We start from the raw sequence: 15311 nt of genomic DNA on the forward strand, positions 1-15311 counted from the left end.
TAGGCTTTTCCGGTATTTGAGTTGTCCTAATTGGCTAATATTTTTCCCTCCCTTTGTTTTTAATTAAATGAGGTACCTGCGTCTGTATGGTTGCCAAAAGTTTCGCACGCAGCATTCCAGTGACGCATATCAGATGCTGATTGGTGCCCTCCGGTGAGCGGATTTGGACCGGCAAATTACGGTCACAATCTTGACGCGGAGACTTTCAGTCCCATTTTGGAGTCAGATCTGGTGCCTATCAGAAGTCGTCAGCTTTGGCGGATTGACGAGGAATAAGCCGCGAGTACTTGCGTGACTAATCAACTGACCTAACCTAGTCACTATAATTCCGTATCAGTCTCAGTCTCCTGTGGTACGCGTAGCTGTATGCGACCCACCGCCAATATTCTTGATTGGATAGGTCCGCAAACTCCTGCCTTAAACAAGTGGGAAAAACAAAGTCTTTTGAAGATGACCGACCGTAAGGCATCCTACATATCGAGACCAGGCAGCACCGTCATGCAAGCCTGCTCTGACTAGTCACTAACTAGTGGAGACGCGCAACATATATCAAAAATAGTCGTCCTTACAGCCAATAGTGATGCACCGGGCTATGAGTCAATTTTCTGGCAGCTGAAAATGGAGGGAAAATGCCAAATTGGGTGGCGCTCTGCTGGACTATAAAGCATATGCATCGCCAAGCATCACATAGCATCCTTATGGACAATTTTGCGGCTGTCTCATATCTCTGGCTCTACCAACCTACACTAAAATGGCACACATCGACCATGACAACCTTCCCTCGTACGAATCTACAAGGGAGCAAAGCCTACCTACATACGAGCCATTGCAAAGGAACATAGCTTTCCCGGCACAATTCTTCATATATCAGAAAACCGGCCTTGTACGGCCCTTCACGGCATTTATTGGCACGGAGGAGTCGTCACCGCTGTATCACATAGACCTAGGAACCGTGATGCTAGACCCAGGTCAACCCAATGTGGTCCTACACGCGGATGCCAGCCAAGACAGCCCTATCGTTGCGTCTGTCAAGGCAGCGCCGGATGGGGACAGATACCAAATACAGACAGGAAGTTCTTATCCACCTAACCCCGAGGGACTAAAGGTGAGCTCTCGAAGGGGCTCGCGAAAGTACACCTTCTCGGTCGAGAATGAGGCAGGAGAGAATGCGAAAGGACAAGAACGGCAGGTATTTGAATGGCGTCCAAGCCGTGGCAAGCAAGTCCGCAGCTTGGGGCTGAGGGACTATGGTTGGAAACTCGTTCGTCTCAGCGGTAGCAACAGCGATGCCTCGAGTACCAGTAGCGCAGAAAAAGCTGATAAAGTGGTTGCTGCCTGGTCCAAATATAGTGAGTCAGGGAGCAAGAAAATATTTGGATTCCGTTTCTTTGAAGAGAGCACGTCAGAAGACCAGAGAAAAGGCTGGGAGATAATGGCCGTCATGACAGGCTTGGCAATTTGGCACGTCGATATCATGGAAGGATACATGTACTGATAGATTCGCGATACGGTAGAGCACTGCGCACGCATAAAAAGATTATGTTTTTCCTGTTTCTCTCATTATGTATCGTGCATGGCTTTTTCGACTAGACTAGACTAAGTCAAATTTTGACTTCTAGTAGCGCCTGGGCTAGGTGGAACATCTCCCGAGTCCCAAAGTGTAGCGACAGGGCCTAGTTCAAACTCTAATAAGGCATCTTCGCCGCCCGGCCTGACCAGATCCTGATGGCTGACCCAGCTCTGGTTCCAATCTTGACCATTGACCTTTAAGCTTTGGACATATATACCATCTTCCAATCCACTGGCCTTGACCCTTAGGATACATCCGTCGTCTCCAAGCTTGAGAGTAATGTCATCGAACCATGGGGCAAGGATCAGATAAACCGGCTGAGTCACGACAGGATACAGGCCAATCTGGTTCCATACGAGCCAGCTTGACATTGCGCCAGCATCATCGTTACCCGGAATACCTGAGCGTCCCGTGTTGTAATATTGATCAACGATTTCTCGAGATCGCTTCACAGACTTATGTTGTCGTTGTGGGAGATAATTGTAGAGGAAAGGTGTCATGAAGCTCGGCTCATTGCCTGGGTTGAAAATTGTGGTACCTGCGCTATTCCCTCCCTGGTTCGATTTCGTCAGACCAGGGATAAACATCGTGTCAAGGCGTGACTCAAAGGTTTCTTGTCCGCCCATCAAAGATATGAGTGTCTCCATATCGAAAGGGAAGCTGAAGCTGTACTCCCACGGTACGCCCTCGTAGGAAATAGAGCTCCACTCACATGCACCACAGCTCAACGGATCGTAATTTTGAATGGTACGGTTTCCATAAGTCGGTGCCAGAAAGCCGGTAAAGTTAAGCGATGTCACATTTGTGTTCCACGTCTTCTGCCAACCCCTATAGCGAGTTAGACCTTGCATATGAAAGTTGAGCACAGAGTTCAAACCTCGACCTGTTAAGGTAAAGTCCAACTTCATTTGGCGCCACACCTTTCGCGACCTGAGACAGACTGAAATCATTATGAGAATATTCCGTAGTTTTGCTAAGCGAACGCCCACGGTTTGGCGTGACATAGCCATACTGTCTCCAGTCTTGAAGCGCGCCGCGGCCCTCTTTGGTGCTTCCAGTTGGATCCTCAAAGTCGAAGTTATTGTATGGCTGTAATTCAGCATTGGTTTTCATGGCCAGATAACCATCGGTCCAATTGATGCCACCTTGTAGACCTTTGACGTAAGCATCAGCTAGGACATTATCCGCATTCGAGCCGCCCTGTACTCTCCCATTGACGTTGTGGCTTCGGCCATCAGGCATGAAACGCTCAAAGCGCCATATATCTATCAGAGCACGAACAATTCCTACTACTCTGTCTGGCAATATAAGAGTTGTCAACGCATGCAGACATCTGAAAGTGTCCCAGATGGTGTAGAAGTCATCGTAATATGGTTCGTTGGAGACCCAATTAGGGTTTTCGCCAGTGCGGTCTGAGGGCAGAAGATGCGCATGATATAGACCAGTATAGAACATCTCCAGCCTTGTCTGGTTGGCTGTCTTCACATCGATTTTGGAGAGTACTTCTGTGTTCCATTGGTCCTTAGCTGCGTCGACAGTGGCATTAAAATCCCATCCAGGAATTTCTTCGAGGAACTGGCAAGCTTTATCAGCTGAAATCCATGAAACACCGACTTTGGAAGTAATGGTTGTGATATTGTGTGGGAACTCAAATAGTGCACCGATACGGTCCGCATATTGATAGCCTATGGTACCCCCCTGAATCGTTGTTTCACTAGTAAGAGTAGGGCGCGCATCTGTCGTATTAGGCCAGTACGGATCAGTAGCCTTGCCGGAAAATAATTGAGCTTCTGAGGGGGTCGTATCGAAATGGCCGCAGAAGTAAACCCTAAAATCGCCGCCTAATGGATTGTCAGCGATAAAACTTGTTCAGATGGGTCTTGACGGAATGTACCCCAAGCCCAACCTTCCCGGTATACACCATAGCCCGAATACCACGAACCGTCTTCACTTCTCTCGATAAAACCATTGCTGTACCATTGTTCTTTCTTGCCGGTGCTTGGAATGAAATGGCTGAGATCAACCACGACCAACCGCTGGCCCGACTCTGGATACTGGTATTTAATGATGCCTGCATGCATTGAAGCGCTGATTTCGGCAGTGACACCATTTTCAAGCCGCGTTTGATAGTAACCGACTGAAGCGATGTCCTCGCCAACTCGTGGCTGCATGTAAGTGAGATTATCTAACAGATTAACGCCATCTAGGGTCGTTATCGGCATTTGAGGAATTAGACCGTACGTCGGTGCACCTCCCGTCCCACTTTCATGGAGCATCGTGATGGCAGTAACATTACCATCAGGGGTATAGCCCGCATTGGCCGAAAAAGATACATTCCACCTAAAATTTTAGACGACGGAATCCTGAATTCAGATTTTCAGACACATTCGCTTACCTGGTAGTGTCAATGCCGACCTTCACAGCTCCAAATGGCAATGAAGCACCTGGAAAGACATTTCCAGCGCTGTATGCGGTTCCCGGTACCGGACCTTCAGTGCCAATGAATAGGTTTACATGTTGAGTAAAATCTGTAACTTTTTGACTAGCTATTACACAACTCGCCAGTATAGAGAACTTGAGACGGTGAGATATGATCATGGTGGGGATGAAGGTTGGCCGATGTACGCTGTGACATCCAGGTACCACCAGCGAGGTCTTCTAGTGTTACTGAGTGGTAGCGACAACAAAAGCTGATGCCTCAGTACATGATTGTACACCACCTTTATATGAACAGCAAGAGACGAATGATATCATCGTGGAATATACCGAAGGCCGTCGCCGGAATTGTTACCGAACATCATGTCCAACCTCCCCAGCTCCTATCCACATAGGTGACCTTGGTTTCTTACATACCTCCAAGATCCTGGAAACTGGAGTTAGTGGAGTCATACCCCGCACTTTACTCAGTACCCGCTATTGAGCGGTATAAGTGCACGGAATTGTGGCATGGTAGCTATGTAGAGATGAATCTGTAGGATGAGTACTGTAGTCCTCCGGTCTGTTACGCGAGAGCGCAAACATGCTATCGTTGTTTGTTTCTGATGCAACGAGGCACAGCCGGCTTGTTGTGATTGAATCATTATTCTTTTCCCCGTCAGCATCCTCGATCAATACAAATTTTGATAACTTGTTCTACTACTAAAAGTCACATTCCTCAGTACCAGTATTGGGGTGCGATGCTCGGCATTCTTGTTCTTCTAAGACTAGTTCACACGCTTGGCATTGAAAGGTGGATATGAACAAGGGCTAATGTGATGCACAACCAAAGTTAATGGATTTCCTTGCATATAAAGCAGTATCCAATGATTTAATAAGACGCAGGAAAGTTGGATCACTGATCTAGCTACATTCGAAAACAAGGGGCCTACAATAGCCAACTCCAACCAGAAATCGGATCAACGGCTATAATACTACATGTAAGTGACCCCTGACAACTCCACCCACCGGCTCCCCGATCTTAAGTAGCTAGCTAACCTAAAGGTATCCGTATTGCCAAGGAAGCTATCGCTATTTTAGCTGTTGGCCGATGCCTTACTTACCTCTTCTACCGGGATGTACATGCATTGTGCTCAAAAGGAACAGTAACTCCAGCACATCTCAAGGTATCACGCAGCACTTGGTCCATACCGCAAATGTGATCATGGTACCCGTGACACGGTCGGCGTCCAAAAATCACAGCCGCAAGTCCTCTAAAGCAACCTCGAGCGTTCGGAAACGAACTAGAGCGGCTCCGCAATCCAAAACGCCCAAAAACCCAGCAACGCGACGAGACAAACATGTGAATACGGCAGCAAAGCCGCCGCCGCCGCCAAAGCCGGAGGCAAACGCGCGGGAGAACCCACCAGGAGGCCCAGTCCTCGAATGGTACAGCGTCGAGGGCTCCGAGTTCCAGGATGCCGCAGAATTGTTGGAGCTGATTGACATTCTGCGACATGTTCGTCGGCACCCAGGCTGCCGCGTAATTTTACGCCAAGAAAGCAAGGAAACGCCTACTCCTGAGTTCTTCGTAATTGGTGAGTCAACACCTGTGCTTATAGAATGAGAACTATCATCACCGATCAACGAGATTAACTATTCTACAGAATGGCACAATAACAATGGCAGGACGAAATTCCTCGAGTCTGAGGAGTCCAAGCGCTTTATGCAAATTGTCGAGGAGAATCGGGTGCGGAGGACTCTCTTGATGCACCTGCCTTATAAAGGTGGCTTTGGTGTTTTCTACGGGACGTTTTTCCTGCCTTACAATCTTCGCGAAGTATTGACTGTTTACTTTCCCGCGAGCCTTTCGGATGCCGTTACCAATTCCTTGAACCGGGTCAAGGGGCCGGAGACTTGGGGTGGACCTATGTCGGGGTACACAATCGAGCACCCTCTCAGAACCCCTTGGGAGGGGCTTTTACGAAAAGAACATGGCTGGGCAGATGGAATTGTAGAATATCGAGGGCAGCCTGCTAGGCGTATGATATATATTTTCAAATGGTTAGATGAATTGGCCCAACAGCGTTATAAACAAGAAGCACGGGGAGCGAACAGGCGCGCGTGCGACGGACGGATTATTTCGGGCTACATGGATGCCTTCTTGGACGAGCTCGAGGAGCTGGGAATGCTGGGATACGAGTCCCAGAACGTCGATTTCTTCGAAATCTCTGAGCACTACTTCCTGGGCGACCCAGGGTACATTAAATGTGTCAACGACTCGCTCGATCCTCCCTCTTAACCATCGTCATTTGAACGGTGCCCAGTCATCCGCATCCGTCGCATCTTCCACCAGCCGAACAATCTGCCTCCTCCAAGAAAACGACTGCGCCCAAAGATCTGACGGGAGGCAGTTATTTGGTGCAAGACCAATGGCCGAAGGCAACTTATAACTGCTGTTCAACGTGTGGAGTAGATATAATAGGACCAAACCCGTTGTCACGGAACCAATATTCATCCCTCTTGATACCATAGCATATCATGTCTCTCCCCAACTTGATGATGCGGCGGATTTCATCGTCATGCAGCCCTTTCTTCGGTCCTCTAAAGTACCAGCATATAAGCTGTGCTCCTGCATGGATGAGGGTACGGAATGCCATATCTCTGCTTATATTGCTATAGCCTTCCACAAATCCTCCGAAGGCTGCGGTAAAACCATCTAGTCTTCCAAGCTGGTGCTTTTCGATCAGATCGCCGGTCATGTGGCCAAGATCATATGCTCTGAAGCCGAGATGGGCGAATTCCCAGTCAATGACCGAGAAATAGGGCCTTCTGCCGGATCCTTCTGGTGTTGGAACAAGGACACTTTATTCGTGTGATTAGCTATCTCTCACCAATCACATACTCGCGACATGCAAAGCCATACTTGCCAGTCCAGAAGTCGCTATGAATCGGGCCCCATTCTTCCCCCGTAGCCTTGCCTGGATCCCGCTCTGCAAATTCGTGCAGAATCAGGGCTTCGACTTCTTTAAAAGCGGTAATGGTATCCCCGTCCAACAGACCGAGTTTTTCGCACACTGCGGAGATGCCTCTATACATGATGTCGATCCTGAACTCACCCATTGCCGAGTTCTCTGCTAATCTTGCCACAAGCTTTTCCTGGCTTGGCTCTATGGCCCAGCGGTGAAAGGCCTTAAGCCATTGTCCCACGCTTTTCGCTTTGTGGCGTAATTCAGGTTCCGGCCCCAAGAGCCAGGCGGCCATGTCTTTGGTATCTTGGCCGAAGTCTTCCACGACAAAGGTATCTTGGCCGGCGAAAAGTACGTGTGGGACTCGAACATGTCCGCCCAGCTGTCCTGATGAGCTTTTAGCGGAGGAGGTTGAACCTGAAGATTCCTCCCATCGGAATTGTCTCAGATGACTCAAAATCGAAGGCTCGAACTATCCTTGTCATGTGAGCAGATTAAAAAGTGCAACAGGGGTCAATGGGGTTCCGCTTACACCGTCAAGACTATCAAGCCGCAGAGCCGGATTGAGCCTTGTGTGCTTTTCCACATGCTTGACGATGACCGTTTCGATCTTTTCCGAGACTGCGTGGTCTTCGTCAGACGATACTGGGACGGGTTCTGTCAACGTGCCGCGAAATACAAAGTTGGTCGTTCCCTGGGGCAGCGCTGTCAGCTTAGCACAGGCGAATGGTGTAGGAAACAGGACCCCGAGTATATCGTGTTCGATTTCTTGAGCAGACTTGGGTGCTCTAATGTTCGCATTATTTACATCCATGTCACTGTTGTGTTACCCCATATGTGGAGGTAAAAACACCTTCGGGTCTTATGGTAACTTCTTTTTTGTTCCTGATGGCGTAGATTCCCATCTTGCTCCATGAAACTTTTGTTTTATCGATAATATTTTATGCATTCAGGGATTAACCGGGTGTGGTAGAGGCAAACTGGACTGAACGAATACCTGGTGGTATGTTTCCATATAGTGACTCACAAAAGCTTACATTGCACCATTTCCGGCCAATTAGCAGCTCCCAATTTGATGTAGTCACAACTGCATAACCACGTAGCCGAAGATCTACAAAAAAAAAATTGTGAGTCAAGCTGAAGCCTTTCTTTAATGTTCAGGAAGTATAGTACCAAGTAAGTGTATTTACAAGCTCCAAATACCGGATACTCCGTTAACGAAACGCCTTATTCCCATCCTTTTCGCCAACCCGTAATACTTATTATACTTGTTAAAACCCACCCGTACCCTTCAACCTCTGAACCGCACCCACAACACCTTTAGCCCAGCTAAATCGTCCAGGGTCTGCCCCCGTCGCACCCTCGGCTTCCTTCCCACTGGGGTCTCTCCATACCCCATCCTCCTGGCTCAATGCACCATACCTATGCGTGTTCTGATTCCGCCTCAGCCCATCAATCCAACTGGTACACACATCGCGGCTCTCGAGCATGATATTGACCTCCTGACTGTGAAACCAGCTCTGAGTATCTTGGTTTCCAGACCCAACAATAGCGATGCTTTCATCCACGATCATGAGCTTAACGTGACAAGAGCGTTTCTTGTGTTCGGCAATTATCGGGCGCGTCTGATCCTTTCCTACATACCAGAAGTAGTGCAAGTGTTGGCGTGCCGCGAGCGAGAGAGATTTGTAAAGGTGTGCGGCGATCATCTCATTGTGGCCTCCTTGCATTGGCAGAAGTTCACCCTGCCTTACAATTAGTATTTCGTACTAAGACAATAAATCATTGGGAGGTGTACGAACCGCATCGTTGTAGCCAAGGCAGACATAGCAATATACATCGATTCCGCGCTCACACGCTTCAATGATAGCTGGTATCAATGGCTCTGCATTCAACGTTGGCGTCTGGATGAAGGCGTTCTTCTCAGCATTTCGAAAGGCTGACAACCATGAGGCGTTCTGGGGGTTCGACACCGACTTATGGTTTGGTGGGCCATATGGAAATCTGTTGACGAGCGCGATAGGAAAAGGTTCGTGGGTAGGTTGAGGAATATATGGTGTCATCTCATCCGCTGCATCACATTCAGGCGCATCGCCCTTGAACCCCTTGTTGACGGTGTGGTTGAGGTGTCTTGTGATAGCCTGCATCTGTGACTCTCCAGGCTTAGCTGAGACGGCTGCCTGTACCCGTGCTACTTCGCCGGCAATATCAATGTCGTAATGTGGGTCGTCATGATTGTGCTCAGGAAGCGAAGCTCCATTTGCTGGTTCGCTAATCTGATGTGGTGGCACGGCCTGCTCGCCAGTCCGGAGATATCCTTCAGTCCCAAAATCAGTAGCACCTGTAGATGAGACAATACCTGAACCGTGGTTGTTGCCGTTTTCGCCACCGCTTACAGCAGAAGCGTTGCCAGCAGAGGAGAACGCGGGTACAGTGTTCTCTGTTGAAGAGGGACCTTGGCTGGACGACAATATATGATCAGCTCCGAGGCCATAAGGAGCAGCCCTCCGCTGAATTCTGGAAGGATCGATTGTAACGCCGTGGCCTTTCAGCGTGCCCTGAGCAGTGAATATCGATTCGAAACTGGGCGTAAAGCTTCCTAGACCACCTTGAGCTGCCGGCGTACTGTAACTAGGCAGAGGTGGATCAAGCTTCTTGTGCCAACTTAACAGTGCCATGTCATAGAGTCCATCCACAATTGCACCCTCAACGTGGACCATCATCTCCATGTTATCGGTGTCTTGAATGTTATTGCTCTGTACGATGCCAATCTTGCGATCCACAATCATGAACTTTGCGTGAAATGTGCCCAGCATTGGATCATGGTAGTTCATGACCTCAAGATCGATATTTGGAATCTCATGCTTATGCGGTAGTCCGACGGCTTTGCCCGTATACTCCTTTTCCGACACGATATAGTGCGGCTCAAAAAGTTGTCTGGGACTTCCTCGGTCGTAGATGATCTTCATGACAAGCCTGGTGCCCCGCTCGCCAGCACGGCGAGAAGCTTCTTTCATGGCATCAGTGATAAATTTGGAAGCAGCACTGTTCTGCCAAAAGTTCGTGGCAAGTATGACTTCTTTCTCCGCCCTAACGATCAAGTTCGACATGTGTCTCACAATGTCCGGGATGCTTAAGGTTTTCTTTTTAGCAGGCAATCCCAAGTGCTAGTCAGTACAAGAAGCTTACACCGAAAGTATAGCAAGCGGCGCGACACCACTGCTTCCCAACAATGACGGGTCAGCCATACCATGCGCTGGATTGTCATTCAAAGTGCATAGCGAATCGTGATAGAGCTTCATACTGTAAGTAACACGGATCCAGAGCAAGTGCGTTGACTTACTCTGAGAAAAAGTCTGCTCGGCCGAGTTTTGCCCCATTTTCCACATCTGAAAGCCAATTCGAGCTGCTCGTCTGTGACTTCGCCTTTTCCGATGTCCCTAATGTCTTGCGTCTCATGGGACTTGTTCTTGTAATGATGAGATAACTTCTTCCATGCCTGGCCAGGTGACAACGTTGGATCTTGCGCAAGAAGTGCTGAGACGCTATCATCTGATTGGCAGAAGCGAGCCAGAGGTTCGTCGAGAGAAAAGTTTGTCAGGCCCGCAGTACCTATATCTACCTGTGCCATCGCGGAGGTCTCTAGGGGTTTCTTCTGATCAGGAACTCGGGGAACTGAATAAGCACTATAAGGAAACTCGACAAAGGCCTGATAGAGGACACTGCCAAGCTTTGGCAGTCCGGTCTGGTCCGTGGACGACATGGTTGTGGTTCATATACTTTCACGAATAACCGGCGCAGTACAATGGCAGCTAGTGGGGAAATGCAGGATCGTCATACTTCGTCTGCTTGATGGCACAGCGGCAGCACCAAGACATTATGTAGGTGCCGCGAGAGCCGTGATGGTGGTGCAAAATCCAGGAACTGGCCCCTAGAAGATACTAATGCCAAGAAATGCGGCTACTTGCGTCACTCTTGACAGGGTCAAGCTAATACTATGCAAGAGGCTGTGCCGCCCATCCGGAAACACTAGATCCACTATTTCCGAATGACAGAGATCTAGATCCATCGACATGGATATAATCATCGTTTTGATTTCTTGGCAATGAATTATACAACCTTAGTGCTACCCCAGTCCATCACTACAGAACTTCAGGTACAAATTCCACCATCTTCCAACACCGAGTTGACACCCGCAGTCGATTTGCTCACCTCTCGCCGGGACACTCAAAGCCAACTCATGACGTCAGACGACGACAGCACTGATTGGCCCAGTAAACTTTGTTGGCACAGCCATCTCCAAGGCATGATTGGACTGCAGGGGTCACTTGCAGATTGAGTTACAGGAAGTTAGTCGGAGACTACAGTAGACGAGTACTTGAATGACGTTGGTCCGAGTGTATTCAACTATCGCAATATGGATTGAATCAATATTGAAGACGAGTATATATTTCATTTTAGAATTGCAGAAGAAAATCCCCCGTCGCCAACCTAGTCAAGATGTTACAATTCGCCAAACTTTGAGTTGCCCGACTTACTCTCCAGTTTCACAAAATCGGTGAAGCCAAGCTCGTACACAAGACCAAGGGTCATCTGCGCGTGCTGTAGCATGTGGTCGAAAGACAGGTAATCAATGAGATCGTCTGTGCCGTGAATGTGGTTGTCAGATTCACCGAATTCGGACTCAATAACAAATGCCGAAGGATACCCAGCCTTTGAAGCAGATGCGTGGTCGGAGCACGCGTAGCCGCACTTCGTCTCTACCCACGGAATGTCGCAGTAGGCCTCGATGACTTTCTTTATAAAAGCAGTCAAGCCAGAGTCCACATAGTCCATGATGACGCCGACACTCTCAGGCTTGCCAGCGTCAATGGTGCGCTGGACGAAACCAGTCATGTCTTGTTGCAACATGGCCTTGATGATACGCCCTTGTCTCTCATACTCGGAGAAGATGGCTTGTGAGCCCAAGAGACCACCTTCCTCGGCGGAGTACCAGTGGAACTCGATGGTGTTCGGGGCCTTGCCCTCAATGACATGTTGCGACTGCAGAAGGACACGGAAGGCCTCCAGGATAGTGACTGTCCCACTGCCGTCGTCGTCGGCGCCAGGGGCAGGTAGGATGGAAGGCAGCCACAAGTTGATGGAGTCTTGGTGCGCGCCGATGACGACAGTCGAATTAGACTTGCCGGGAATGGTGGCAATGATGGAGTTCTGACCCCATGGATGTTTAAAGTGCTTTGCAGCGACGCCATATTCATCAGCACCTGCGTCCTCGATCGTGCTCTGGACCTGCTTGAGAAGCCATTCGGATGACTGTCGGCCGTAATCGGACTTGTAATAACGAGTTCGGAAGCCGGTAAAGGTCTCGAGATGATCTTTCATGTGCGACTTGGTCAAGTTTTTGAGAAGAGGCTTGATCTCAGATTCGAGGTGGACTTTCGAAGGGAAGACAGGCTTTGCGTTGGTCTTGACATGGTATGAGCCGAGGCCGCCGTGCTCGGTGATGTCCATGAATTGCTGGCCGTTCTGATGCGGCGGCGGTTAGTAAGACATGCTCCCCGGCAATGTTTTCAATCAAGTGCTTACTCGGCGCAACTCCCACTTCTCATCCTCGGTCACCCATCTCGTCTGGCCAGGAGAGAGCTCGACAAGGAACTTCTCCGAGGACTCCTTGGATCCATCCCCAAGCACGCCCTCAGGATAAGGAATGACATTGTTGATCTCGGTTGCTTCAATGAAACGGGCTGTGGCTGCTGCCGGCAGCAGGAGAGTCAACAAGGAGGCCCTCATAGTTCAGATTATCGGCTTTAGTAAATTTGGGTGAGAAGTGTCTCGATGCTGTAGGTGTAAAGCTCAAGTTACCTTCGAGCTGGATGCCTTTCAAACGAAGGTGAGTGGGTGCAAGCGCCCCGACCCCAAGCACGCGATAAGCTGCGACAGTTGACCGGTGCCTGGGGGGGAGGTGCTACAGTATCTACTGTAGGTTAGGGGGACGTGCCTTACCGGGGAGGGCGGTGGGGGCTTGCGAACATACCCGATTACAGTTACTTGACATGCTGACATGCACTGACTCTCAAGCTCTCTGGCTCTGCACGCATGCGACACCTCCCTTATCTGGGGTAGCTCGTTGGGGACTAACTAAGTTAGGACTAATGACGTATCCGCTCCAGCATCACATGGGCCAAATCATAAATGCCACTCCGCCAGGCTAAACTTAGCGGGTGCTGGGCGCTAGAGCGGCGGCTCTGTACTGTTAGACTAGGTCAGGTACGACTGCAAAATATCATCCATCTAACTTATGTTATCAACTGCTTACTTTGAAGCAAGCCAACGACAACTATACCATATTGCGATAAAATTCCACTGATTCCTTATTCTTCCCCAAAATTTCTTGTAGTAATGCGGTTATCCTACCGCTGGGCTCGTTCTGTTGACGCTGGTTCCATGGTGGAAGGGCCAAGATGAACTCACAGCCTTTCGACAACGCCTCACACGCTCGCTGTACCACTGCACCACCTATTCTAACAAGGCGATATGTTGAAAGAGTTGCAAGAACTCACCATTTTACTTGTTTCTATAGTAATGCGCTCACCTACCCAAAGAACACTGTCACACAAGCTGGTGTTGTGGCATGACTGTGGATGTCAGCAAAAGATGCCTGTGCTCTACGTCTACATGCTTACTGTGCGATCAGCAGTCTCTGTTCGTGTATCCGGCGTTATGGTCATTCTGCCTGAAAGGATCAACCACTTAGCTTGCCCTGTTGTTTAATTATTTCTATACAGTAATGTTGACCTGAGTTCTGGCTACAAAATGCAATCGACGCCTCAATAATCGTCGGTTCTGGGAGATGCTCCAAGCAAACTGTCGAGGTTGCCATCGTCATCGAGTGCAGCAGAAACTGACCAGCGTCTAGCAACACCTGCAACCAACTCTCTCGGCCGTTTCCAACACCTTATATCACCCAAATGACAATGCGCCTCTTTACCCTTGTTTTGACTTCACTGGCTGCTCATGCCACAGCCACATCTGTTGCATCGCAGGTCAGCACCGACTGCGCCGGCTCAGTAGGCTGCATTGCCGGCACCCAATACTGCTTCGACAATGGCCAACTGACAAACCTCCACACGCCTTGCATTGATTCCAATGGGAAGGTCTACTGGAAGCGTGATGTTGCTCCCCGTGCCGATTGTGCTGGGTCAATCGGTTGTATCGCTGGCACCCAATACTGCTCTTACAATGGGCAACTTACCAACCTCCATACGCCTTGCACAAATGACTGGAGCCAGTGGTACGATGATCGCAAGAGAGACACCCCAAAAACCGAGAAGCGTGCAGACTGTGCTGGTTCTGTTGGATGTATCGCCGGTAGCCAGTACTGTTCGTACAACGGCCAGCTGACGAATCTCAATACCCCATGCACAGACAACTGGGGCTCGTGGGCGTCCGACTGGAAGCGTGCAGACTGCGCAGGTTCCATTGGGTGCATTGCCGGCACACAGTACTGCTCGTACAACGGACAGCTCACAAATCTGCACACGGCTTGTGCTGAGGAGAAGTGGGACTGGAAAGCCTTAGCTCGTCGAGCAAGTTGCTCTGGGACCGTGGGCTGCGTAGCGGGAGAGCAGTACTGTTCCTACGACGACAGCAACGGTTGGCACTGGAGTGCAATGGGAACGCCTTGCCAGGCTACTGACGTCCCCATCTACGTGACGGACGACCATGAAAGTTTCACCACCAGTCATACGTCGTCCAGTTCAACAGTTACGTCCCCGACGGCCAGCGTCACCGTTATTACGACCTCCGGGAGCGGCTCAGCCGCCGCCACCATCACAAGCTCGACCTTGGTGACGCCGACAGCAGCTGCTGTCACCACCAGCACAACTTCAGGCACTGCGACCGGTACCAGCGTGAGTAAAGCTGGCGCTCCCACCGCGACGGCAGGTATTGGACTGCTCGCAGCTGTCGCCATTGCTGGTGTTGCTCTGCTATAAGTTCTGCAACATAGACACTCAGTATGAAGGAACATCATTTCTTAGTTTTTTGGTGGTTACGATGGTGCTTGTATGTGGTAGATTCCCTTTGGTAAAATTACGGTTGCAGAGCGAAAGGATATCCGGACGGAGTTATTTAGAAATTCATTATTTATTTGCGTGGGACAGTCGAATTCAGTCAGACATAGACTTCATATTATGATTTTCTCCGACTTTGAACGTGGGAAAATGTTGCTCTGTGACTTTGATTAGATGAAAACGCCACGATCATGTGGGTCACACATCCGTCTATAGAGTTTCCCATATATAGGTAAATGCTTACTACACCCATCTATAGCATCCCTGAATCCCTAACACGCCGAA

General features: G+C 49.5%; 7 protein-coding genes across 7 annotated transcripts; 3 read left to right on the forward strand and 4 right to left on the reverse strand.

The window, feature by feature from the left end:
- The first annotated feature begins 465 nt into the window (after positions 1–465).
- Positions 466–1545, forward strand: BKA67DRAFT_13252 (uncharacterized protein). The gene has a single exon (XM_046095015.1). It carries the CDS (start codon positions 752–754, stop codon positions 1493–1495), a length of 744 nt encoding a protein of 247 aa, XP_045963555.1. The 5' UTR covers positions 466–751; the 3' UTR covers positions 1496–1545.
- Positions 1528–4380, reverse strand: BKA67DRAFT_615713 (alpha-1,2-mannosidase family protein-like protein). Its single transcript, XM_046105435.1, has 4 exons — positions 3966–4380; positions 3465–3910; positions 2448–3411; positions 1528–2398 (listed from the first exon to the last, which is right to left on the reverse strand). The coding sequence occupies exons 1-4, from the start codon at positions 4166–4168 to the stop codon at positions 1597–1599; spliced, it is 2415 nt and encodes an 804-aa protein (XP_045963556.1). The 5' UTR covers positions 4169–4380; the 3' UTR covers positions 1528–1596.
- An 830-nt stretch (positions 4381–5210) lies between these two features.
- Positions 5211–6287, forward strand: BKA67DRAFT_652657 (uncharacterized protein; the record flags this gene model as incomplete). The annotated part of the gene is made up of 2 exons (XM_046106205.1): positions 5211–5583; positions 5653–6287. The coding sequence occupies 2 exons, from the start codon at positions 5211–5213 to the stop codon at positions 6285–6287; spliced, it is 1008 nt and encodes a 335-aa protein (XP_045963557.1).
- A 145-nt stretch (positions 6288–6432) lies between these two features.
- Positions 6433–7768, reverse strand: BKA67DRAFT_652658 (kinase-like domain-containing protein; the record flags this gene model as incomplete). The annotated part of the gene is made up of 3 exons (XM_046106206.1): positions 6433–6850; positions 6912–7426; positions 7487–7768. 3 exons carry the CDS (start codon positions 7766–7768, stop codon positions 6433–6435), a joined length of 1215 nt encoding a protein of 404 aa, XP_045963558.1.
- Positions 7769–7937: 169 nt separating this feature from the next.
- BKA67DRAFT_544419 (uncharacterized protein) lies at positions 7938–10948 on the reverse strand. The gene is made up of 4 exons (XM_046101264.1): positions 10298–10948; positions 10144–10250; positions 8757–10086; positions 7938–8699 (listed from the first exon to the last, which is right to left on the reverse strand). The coding sequence occupies exons 1-4, from the start codon at positions 10715–10717 to the stop codon at positions 8226–8228; spliced, it is 2331 nt and encodes a 776-aa protein (XP_045963559.1). The 5' UTR covers positions 10718–10948; the 3' UTR covers positions 7938–8225.
- Positions 10949–11344: 396 nt separating this feature from the next.
- Positions 11345–13187, reverse strand: BKA67DRAFT_544424 (leucyl aminopeptidase). Its single transcript, XM_046101265.1, has 2 exons — positions 12541–13187; positions 11345–12480 (listed from the first exon to the last, which is right to left on the reverse strand). Exons 1-2 carry the CDS (start codon positions 12742–12744, stop codon positions 11458–11460), a joined length of 1227 nt encoding a protein of 408 aa, XP_045963560.1. The 5' UTR covers positions 12745–13187; the 3' UTR covers positions 11345–11457.
- Positions 13188–13698: 511 nt separating this feature from the next.
- On the forward strand, positions 13699–15298 carry BKA67DRAFT_13345 (uncharacterized protein). The gene has a single exon (XM_046095020.1). The coding sequence runs from the start codon at positions 13923–13925 to the stop codon at positions 14946–14948; it is 1026 nt and encodes a 341-aa protein (XP_045963561.1). The 5' UTR covers positions 13699–13922; the 3' UTR covers positions 14949–15298.
- Positions 15299–15311: the final 13 nt, after the last annotated feature.

This window comes from Truncatella angustata (genome assembly GCF_020726525.1).
Source record: "Truncatella angustata strain MPI-SDFR-AT-0073 chromosome Unknown BKA67scaffold_1, whole genome shotgun sequence".
Taxonomy (NCBI): domain Eukaryota; kingdom Fungi; phylum Ascomycota; class Sordariomycetes; order Amphisphaeriales; family Sporocadaceae; genus Truncatella; species Truncatella angustata.

What these genes read in the sequence shown, in the direction of transcription:
- BKA67DRAFT_13252 (XM_046095015.1), top strand. Translation starts at nt 752, where the DNA reads ATGGCACACATCGACCATGACAACCTTCCCTCGTACGAATCTACAAGG.
- BKA67DRAFT_615713 (XM_046105435.1), bottom strand. Translation starts at nt 4,168, where the DNA reads ATGATCATATCTCACCGTCTCAAGTTCTCTATACTGGCGAGTTGTGTA. An exon ending in CCGGGAAGGTTGGGCTTGGG is followed by an intron (nt 3,412 to 3,464) that starts GTACATTCCGTC and finishes ACAATCCATTAG; the next exon opens with GCGGCGATTTTAGGGTTTAC. An exon ending in CTTTACCTTAACAGGTCGAG is followed by an intron (nt 2,399 to 2,447) that starts GTTTGAACTCTG and finishes AACTCGCTATAG; the next exon opens with GGGTTGGCAGAAGACGTGGA.
- BKA67DRAFT_544419 (XM_046101264.1), bottom strand. Translation starts at nt 10,717, where the DNA reads ATGTCGTCCACGGACCAGACCGGACTGCCAAAGCTTGGCAGTGTCCTC. An exon ending in CGAGCAGACTTTTTCTCAGA is followed by an intron (nt 10,251 to 10,297) that starts GTAAGTCAACGC and finishes TACAGTATGAAG; the next exon opens with CTCTATCACGATTCGCTATG. An exon ending in GCCTTGGCTACAACGATGCG is followed by an intron (nt 8,700 to 8,756) that starts GTTCGTACACCT and finishes ATTGTAAGGCAG; the next exon opens with GGTGAACTTCTGCCAATGCA.
- BKA67DRAFT_544424 (XM_046101265.1), bottom strand. Translation starts at nt 12,744, where the DNA reads ATGAGGGCCTCCTTGTTGACTCTCCTGCTGCCGGCAGCAGCCACAGCC. An exon ending in AGAAGTGGGAGTTGCGCCGA is followed by an intron (nt 12,481 to 12,540) that starts GTAAGCACTTGA and finishes CCGCCGCATCAG; the next exon opens with AACGGCCAGCAATTCATGGA.
- BKA67DRAFT_13345 (XM_046095020.1), top strand. Translation starts at nt 13,923, where the DNA reads ATGACAATGCGCCTCTTTACCCTTGTTTTGACTTCACTGGCTGCTCAT.